The following is an 8,838-nucleotide window of genomic DNA, read 5'->3' on the forward strand; positions in this document are numbered from 1 at the left end:
GTGTGGAAGATTCTTTAGAAAGAAGAAATTTGAATGAGTGGAAGAGTTGACCAATGTAAGGAAGAAAGGGTGGAAAAAGTTTTCGTACTAATATGAAAAAAAGGGGTGGTAGTTTAAAATAAAAATAGAGGAGGGTCTGACTTAACCTCATGAGCAGCATGATCAACTTGGAAGCATGAAATGATGAGATTTCCAATGTTGTGCTGTCATATTGTTTACAATATGTGTAAGTTGTATACTAACTTGTCGTATACCACATCTTCATCATTAATAGCACATCGTTTGTACGTTTTACTACTAGAAGTTATTTTTGTTTTTATTTATACTTGCCTAGTCATGATAGACTGTTAGTGTTTTATGGATCCACCAAAGCTCCCTACCAAAGGAGAGAGGATGTCAATAAGTAATAATGTCGTAATACTTACTTTGGTATTATAATCCATCTTGGCATATGTCATATTCATCAAATGGTTATGTGACGCCACTATATTGTTGCCTTTAGTTATTAATATATCTGGGTCTATCGTTAGACGGACAATTGATAAAATGCAATAAAGAAAAAGCATGGCAAAATGAATATTCTAGGAAAAAAACTTGATTTTACTTTCTAAAAATAGAATTTAGGCTAGTTATAAGATTGCAAGATAGATCACTAACAATGTGGTGAAGTTGAAGCTACCTAAAACCAAGACCTAATATAAGAATGCTATTACCACTAGAAAACACACTAAAATAGTTCTCCACTAGACTGGAATATAATTACGTCGTTGTTGCAAATTAGATAAAAAGCTGAGCTGGAAAGAAGGAATGGAGGTTAGGATGCGCACACTTGACAAATTTGTGTACGCCTTAGGAGGCTGAGTCGCAAAGTTAGTCGTTCCATCCAAATAAACAGTGATAACACGAAACTCATCTTGATCGTGGATATATATGATCCCGTGCGATCTTGGGCCCTGAATTTCACGTTGGCAAGCCAAGCTGCTTCGGACGAAGAACTCCTAGAGCAGAACGCTCTTGGCAATCGCCTTTTTGTGTCCCTCTTCTCCTTGCTTTTGGCCTCATCACACAGTGCACAACGCTGTCTACACCAGTGGCACGTATGCCACTCTAGCAGTACTCGTGCACTCGCAGGTCTTGGAACAAATGATTGGACCTCTAGAATTCCTATGAAATTCTTACGGAATGGATTGCTCCATAGAAATTTTTGGAGGATTTCTTTGATTCAATCTCTCTTTTTCCATTCCTGTTTTTTTTTCCTTTGTTACATCCAAATGGTCCATTGAAAGTTTTCCTGCATTCTAGATTCCTATAAGATTACAAATGTCAGACAACTCTAATACTGTATTTTCAGAAAAGAGACTCTAAAACTTCACATTCTTCTCACTTATTTATACCCCATTTACTTGTTAGAGTGAGATTGGTAACTGGATGAAACAAATTGGGGAAGCAAAGCCTAGTGCTCCAAAGATCTGATCTAGAAATAGTTGTAGCTTTTTTGTTTATGTTGAGATCATGACAGAAAGATCAGACTAATCTGATGTTAAGTCCGAATCTGGTTCATGGTAAATACTAGAACACGTGGAATCCAGCATCCAGTTTCACATCACATCTCACAGGGTGAAGATGTCAATTAGAAAACTATTTTCCATTATCTGATCGATCGTCAGTTCACGAGAGGAAAGAAATGCGATTCTGTTTCAAGCCGGATGAGCCAACTGATGTGTTATATGTATCAGAAAAGCTGCTGGAAGTATTTTAGACAATGGAAAAAGTTTTAGTTTTCGGCCTTTGCACTACCGTGCACGTAGCCTGATTTATTATTACAGTATAGCAGCCTCAAGCTGCTGCAAGTGTAAAGGAAGACAGAAGAATATAATCTTTTGCGGTGCGATCCACGCATTCTGGGCTTGTTGCTGCTGTGGATTCCAGTAGTGCATGCACTTGACTGGATCGAAGTAATGCGATTCCGTTTTCGATCAGGTTGTTCAGCTACGTTGGCAACATGATCAGCGGGCAGTTATGCTCGGATATGGAATTATACAAGGTTGCACGTATCATTCTTCCTTTACTTTACCAACTGGAGTAGTGGCGAATGTCCGGCTGGCGGCTGCCGTTTGCATGGGCACTGGACTGGATTCCGTTCTCGTCGATCGATTGCGGAGGATCTGGATTCCGTATACGCCACGTGAAGACGTATAGTAGAAAATACGTAATGCTCCTCTAAGACGGGGAGTATCGTGTGGCTTGGTCGCTTGGAGGCCCACGCACAGAGGAAGCGCATCCCAGTATCCCGCACGACTAGCCATGAGCGGCCCAATGCGCGCCATCCACTCGCTCCCCGCGCCACCGCGGCCGCCGGCCCCGGCGACGGCGAGGCCACCTCTCCGGCGCAAGACAACGGCAGCCTCGCCCATCCGGGGGTACTCACGAGCACAGCCGCAACCACCGCCACCCACGCCTCCGGACCTCACCTCTCGCCGCGCCGCGCTCCTCGCCCTCATCCTGGCCGCCTCGCCGCCCCGCCCGGCCGCCGCAGCCTTCTCCCTCGGCATACGTACGAGCGCCTTCCTCTTGTTGCCTACCTTCTTTCTCCGCTCGTCGGTGACCGGACCTCTCGCTCTTCTCTCATCTTCTTCCTCTTCTTGTCGGTACGAGCAGCTGGGCCGAAGGAGCTGCTGCGGGAGCAGAAGAAGAAGTCGGCTTCCTACCTCCTTGCGCCCATCGCTGCCTCCCGCGATACCCTCCTCAAAGCCGAAGCTCTTCTGGGTAATCCCATTTGCTTAGTTAGCGCTTATCCTTACTTAATTTGGTTCCCTTTGTTACTATCTTGGCAATTATGACTGCGCAATGTAGCTTCGGCGAATGCGTCTGCTGAGGACGCCGAGGAGGTGACGGGGCGGATCGGTGCGGCAGGGAGGGACTGCGTGCCGCGGCAGAGGAACTCAATTGTCGCGTTCCAGTCGCGGACGGGAGTTGAGGTTGGGTGCTTTGCCTGAGACATCTATAGGTGGTTTGTTTTTGGTACGCCAGGTATTTGATGGAATTTTCCTGTAGGTGTGCACATTCAGCTTGATACTGAAGAATGCCGCGTCGCTGCTCAGCAATAAGGATCCTCTCAAGGTTGAGGCTGATGCTAGGCTTGGGGAGCTCATACAGTATGTTTGCTGCTAGCATTTCATGAAATTCACCGAATTGTTGTATGTTGAGTAAACTCAAGTGCATTTACCTTGGACAGATCATTTTCTGACCTGGGAACAGTATTGGAGAACAGTAATTTCGAGCTCACTGGCGATAGGTGCGTAACGTGGACACACCATTTATGTTATTTTATTTTAACACCAGATTTGAAAACATGTGTGAACTCTTGATATGCTGGGCTTTTTAGTAGTAACAACTGTTTCATATGGTAATAGGATACGTGTATCCTTTTGCATTATGTAATGCTGTTACCTTTTCGTACCTTCTGTTATGGGATATTCATCTACTTCTCTATGGACGACCAGTTCATTTTCTGTTGTTGATTTGTAAACAAAGAAGATATATCTTATGTTGTCAAATATCACCTCATCATAAGAAGTTACTAACAACAAACTCCTGCAATTTGTCAAATATCCCAGTTTGGAATGTCTTCTCATGCGGGATGAACTGATTTTCAGAATTTTGATTTTGAATACTTTGTAAGATCAAATAAAATAAGCTCATTCTCTTAATCTTAAATATCTATGGAATTGATTCAGGGTCTTTGAAGCTAGTAAATGCTGGCATTTATCAGTTTTACTGTCCTGCAGAGAGAAGATGAAGGATGGCTTGCTGAACACTATCTCTGCCCTTGACAAATTTGAACAGAGTGTTAAAGACTGTTTAGGTGCTTAGAACTTTTTTGCCGAATTCCATCAAATTTCTCAAGGGTTTAGAATAACTTATTGTTTTTGTTTTTGCACATCAGTCACCAGGGCCTTTTATTGTGCAACACACTTTGTATATTTGATTTAATATATGCTATTCGTGGTAAAAGAATGCTCACCTATGAAGGAAAGGTAAATTAAATATCATAACTTATTAAGGAGATATATGCTGAGTACGGTAGTCAGCCAAGCAGGCCTCTATCAAATTTTCTTTTCAACTACTATTTTTCAAGGTTCTCTTTGTTGTTCTCCACATCTCATCATCATGTTTATCAACAGTATAATATTTACCTATGTATACCTCAGACTTCTAGTTTCTTTAAAATATCCTGCTATTCATTAAACTAATGGAACTAAAATTTAGTGGAGTATACTTCTTTTGTTTTGATCTTTATGTGCCATAATATGATAATATGCTTATATATATTGATGGCTTTGAATAAACTGTAATTACTTGGAAAAAGTGTGATAAATGTGCGAAGAGTTTGGCAAAATCTTGATAATATATTTCTCATTAACAAGATTTTGTGGATAATGTCAGACAAACAATGTATTATACAAAATCACATCTGGGTTTGAATGCTAATGAATTCTGCACGTCATCAGATGAAAAGAAAGAGCTATAACTATTCCTAGTGGTGGTGATCCAGTGGACATGTGGTCTGGTCATCTGGTGAAGCAGTGGCTTCCACAAAATACAATCTGCAGCACGGTGTGCCATCCTCCGGATTTGTTTCCATTGATCTTGGCAGTCTCCTCAGTTTATCAAATAAGTTCTCTGGGTGACTTAGCAGCCCAAAATGTGCTTGTGGGTCTCCAATTTGTGACACTGTTACCTGAGAGAACCCAATAGAAGGCAGCAAGAGGTCAGGGTTGTCATGGTAGAAATGGTACATTGTCGGAGAGAGCGACGTTGCATTCTTGTTCAGGAAGTCGGCCAGGAGGACTGTGCAAGCTGAGGTGCGGTTGGCTGCTATGGTCTCGAGGACTTGCATTGCATGCGCATGGTCAAGGTAATAGATAATGCCTTCAAGTACCCAGATGGTATTTCTTTCAGGAACATACCCACAGCTCTGCAGCTTTGTTATCCAGTCTCCATCTCGTACGTTGGCAGGAACCCTAATCAATGATTTTGCCATCATGGTGAGTTTCTGATGATTTGCAGAACTCATTGCTTCGTGCAGAAGGTCAGATTTCATTTCTAGGAGCTCCGGGAAGTCAAGTTCAAATACCGAGCATTCCTTTAGGCAGCTCAGTCGATACGCTCTAGCATCCATCCCTGAAAAAAAGAACATTGTCTGTTATCAGAATGAGCCTTTTTCTTGAGGTAAACTTCTGTGCAAATGAAGATGTTTGTTGTGGAACGGATTTCAACCCAACTCGCTTCATCAGCTACAAACTGTGGTGTTCTTGACTTCTTGTTCGATCAGTTATGTGCCATTGTTACGAAACATTAGTTAGAAGTTCAAATGTATGGTTCACCAGAATCGTGGAAACTAGAGGTTCTGGTGAGTGCATCCAAATGAAAATGCTGGAATGCACTTCTGCAACTCCAGTTGCTTTATCATGCAAAGTGATGTAGACCTTGTTCTAGCAGATGTGCCCTCAATCTATGATATTATTATTTAAGTGTTAAAAAGGAGTTATTATTTTCACTCTTAAGCTCATAAAATTACCATGTTAATTAAAACAAAGAAAATGACCTAGACATCTCATTGTTGTGGAACATCTACCGGTCTAGATTAAACAAAAAATAATATCAAATATGATAAATAAATAGTTAAATTCGAAATAAAAAAATTATAGAAAATTAACCGTTCGAGTTTCATATGGTTTGAGAAACAGAATATCTAAATAAAGAGTCTAAATAAAATAAAATAAATAATAATTAAAATTATGGTTAGAGTAGAAAAAAGAAGGATCCATTTCAAATATAAGCAAGTTAAATCTATTATGATTTTGGTTAGACTGTCTATACCTGACATATAATTTTAGCAGTTGATAAAAACATATATGAATCGAATTGAATCAACATATGTATATGATTCGAATATAAGTTTGGATCATAAATAATTTTCTCTTTTATTATCATAATTTTTATCTCTTTTTCTAATTTTATACGTTTTGTAACTAAATGACACTAACCTCATAAAAAAGTGAATATTTTTTAATCAAAAAATTATCATAACAAAATATTGTAATGAAGTTAGTCATGTTATTAGTGTGAGTCACCTTGCTAGTTTTTCATGTATCCAAGTGTATATTTTGTTCTAGCTTTCCATTATTCCATATAAGCTCAACAATAGCTGATGAAATTGATATACTACTTCTGAAGTTTTGTATGTATATAATTTTGACACCCCTAGCTGCAAGACATAAGTTTCCTGGTCTAGAGCGTGCTAACTGCCAATTGATAAGACGCACAGAAGGGATCTAACAGCAGACACCAGTATCCTCATGGACTCAAGGATATAGAGAAGTGTACTCAGTTGTCATTAGCTTTTTATTGTAGTAATTTTAATTTTATATTTTTTAAAGTTACAAATGTTTAAAAAAGTATATAATACTAATAAAATATATTTTACAACGAATCTAATGATACGAAAGTTTTAAATATCTATAAATTTTTTATAAAAAATATAAGAGCAAAATTACTATAATTAAAAAAAACTAAAATGGAGATAAGGGTGTTGAAGTTGATGTGCTCTCTGTCATCTGGACAAAATAGCAGCGCAGGACATGCTCGCATCCCGATATAGAAGGATAGCTTTCTTCAAGCTGTGATGTTGCCGGGTGTCTTCATTCCGAGCCACAATTATTTATTTTGTTTCCTTTTTTTCTCTACACGCGAGATGATGGTCTCTTGTGTACATATTTTTCTCCATTTTTTTTGTAAAATAAGAGCATAAAGTCCTTTTCATCTGTGTCCAACAGTTGACACTTAGTTTCCTGCCACATATAAAATGGACAGCGTGGAAGAAGAACAGCCAAGTCATGTACATCTGGATGAACTGTTGCCCATGGATTAAACTCCTTCTTGCAAATATACTTTTTGGTGGTATTACTGTATTTAGTAAGACTGTAAAAAAAGTCGAAAAGACCAAATCGCCCTTGCAACATGCCACTCTAAAACCAGGTTGCAGGGGTAACTTCGTCTCTTCGTTTTTCTGAAAGAATACGGTACTTCATTTAAACCTGGATAGTTGTACGGATCCAAAGCTGATAAAATTTTCAACTCTATGAAGGTTTATTGATGCGTGCATTGCATTTTCTTTTCTTTTTTTTCTTGAATGACGCAGTAGAACTACGCGCCCCATTGCATTAAGAGAGAAGAGATAGAGTAAGACCCGGTTACTCATTAGGATTTCATTGGTTGTTTACTCTCCACTTCAGCAGCAAGTGTGTGCAACTTCAATTGCAGTATATTCTGCATAACAATTGTAAAAGTAGAAAGAAACGCTCGGCAGATCACTTGATTATAATGATTGAGTCTGAAAAGGCCACACTATGAAACAATAAACAGTTGTGTCATTTACTCATTTTGGCACTGCAGTGTTCTTCCTCCGCATGTCTATCGCACGATACGATACGTATCGGCTAAGCTCACAAGATTATTTTGTTTTGAACAAGCAAACCACACAAGATTAGTACGAAAGAATGCACGAGTTTCATGCGAGGCAGCGAGGGCGTATACGTGCATGCATCGATCACGCGTGCATGCATGCAAAAAGGCGCTGCGCAAACAGCTAGTATGGAGCAAGAGTTTACGTACGAACCTGCACCGAGGAGCACGACCTGCGCGTCCCCGCCGAGCGCGGCGACGGCGGCCTCGATGCGGCTGTCGAACCACAGCGTCCGCACGGCGATCATGACCCCGTGCACCTCCCGCGCGCCGGCGCGCTCGTCGCGCCGCATCTTCTCGTGAAGCCCCCTGAGGTACCTCTCCCCCGCCAGCATCCCCGCGGCCGGGTCGCGCACGGCGCGGCCCCACAGCGCGCGCGCCGCCGCCGTCTGGCACGCGCTCTGCAGCACGGGCCCCCACTCCGCCTCCACCCGCGCGTGCAGCGCCCGCACACCCCCCGGCGCCAGCTGCGCCATCACCGCCTCGAACTCGCCCTCACGCTCCCCATCTCCCTCTTCGCCGCCCCCGCCGCCGTCCTCCGCCGCCAGGTCACCATTGACGCACGGCGCCGCCTCCACCTCCACCTTCTCTCCCTCCTCCTTCGACGACATGGCCAGCCCGGCCCTCTCCTCCTTGGACAAGAGCGCGCGCGGCGCCACACAATGTGTACCAGGCAGCTATATATGCTAGCTCTTATACACTAGCTAATCTGCTAGCTCACCACTTTTCCATTCCACCGGTGTGTGTGATCTTCAATAAACCTAAGCTAGCTGTTGCTGTACACGGTTGGTTTATATGGTGAGTGGGAAAGGCGCGCGCGGAGGGAAGGGATAAGAAAAGAGGACCACACGTAGGCGACCCTGTTCCGTTGGGGAGTGCTCGTGTGTGCACGTATGCGCCCGGCGCACACGAGTGGTGCGTGATTTTCCGGTGGGGGGCTTGCGCAGCCCGCTCCTACGCGCGCGCGCGCGCTGGCCTCGGAATCTGCCTATGCGCGGCCGGCGGGACGACGATCGGACTGTAGCGCGACTGCGACGGCGAGGTGGGCGCGCTCGCGGGCGATGTGTGTTGTTAATTAATTAGTTGGCGTCGGGGAGGACCAGCAGAGCAGTCTGGAGCTGTCGCGGCCGGGAAGAGCCGGAGAGGAGAGGACAAGCACGTGCGCGCGCCCTCGGCCGTGACAAGGCGCCGCCGCTCCGGTGCTTTCCATTCGTTCCCAGGTTGGAGCCGGGGATGAGCCTGAGCACACCAATGTTACAGATAGGGATATGGGTGTTGAAATCTAGCTCGAATCTAGATGTTCGAGTCGAT

The 8,838-nt window shown here is 43.1% G+C and overlaps 2 protein-coding genes across 4 annotated transcripts; one reads left to right on the forward strand and one right to left on the reverse strand.

The window, feature by feature from the left end:
• The first annotated feature begins 2,242 nt into the window (after positions 1–2,242).
• On the forward strand, positions 2,243–4,017 carry LOC133913431 (uncharacterized). 2 transcript variants are annotated; one of them, XM_062356581.1, is made up of 6 exons: positions 2,243–2,554; positions 2,659–2,766; positions 2,854–2,978; positions 3,055–3,155; positions 3,236–3,295; positions 3,738–4,017. In XM_062356581.1, exons 1-6 carry the CDS (start codon positions 2,305–2,307, stop codon positions 3,871–3,873), a joined length of 780 nt encoding a protein of 259 aa, XP_062212565.1. In that variant the 5' UTR covers positions 2,243–2,304; the 3' UTR covers positions 3,874–4,017. The 2 variants fall into 2 exon arrangements, with proteins under 2 accessions (XP_062212565.1, XP_062212566.1); XM_062356582.1 differs by having other exon boundaries at positions 3,789–4,017.
• A 372-nt stretch (positions 4,018–4,389) lies between these two features.
• LOC133913428 (uncharacterized) lies at positions 4,390–8,295 on the reverse strand. Of its 2 annotated transcripts, XM_062356580.1 has the most exons (3): positions 7,682–8,295; positions 4,971–5,184; positions 4,599–4,741 (listed from the first exon to the last, which is right to left on the reverse strand). In XM_062356580.1, the coding sequence occupies exons 1-3, from the start codon at positions 8,136–8,138 to the stop codon at positions 4,738–4,740; spliced, it is 675 nt and encodes a 224-aa protein (XP_062212564.1). In that variant the 5' UTR covers positions 8,139–8,295; the 3' UTR covers positions 4,599–4,737. The 2 variants fall into 2 exon arrangements, with proteins under 2 accessions (XP_062212563.1, XP_062212564.1); XM_062356579.1 differs by having other exon boundaries at positions 4,390–5,184; positions 7,682–8,294.
• Positions 8,296–8,838: the final 543 nt, after the last annotated feature.

This window comes from Phragmites australis, chromosome 3, assembly GCF_958298935.1.
Source record: "Phragmites australis chromosome 3, lpPhrAust1.1, whole genome shotgun sequence".
NCBI lineage: Eukaryota > Viridiplantae > Streptophyta > Magnoliopsida > Poales > Poaceae > Phragmites > Phragmites australis.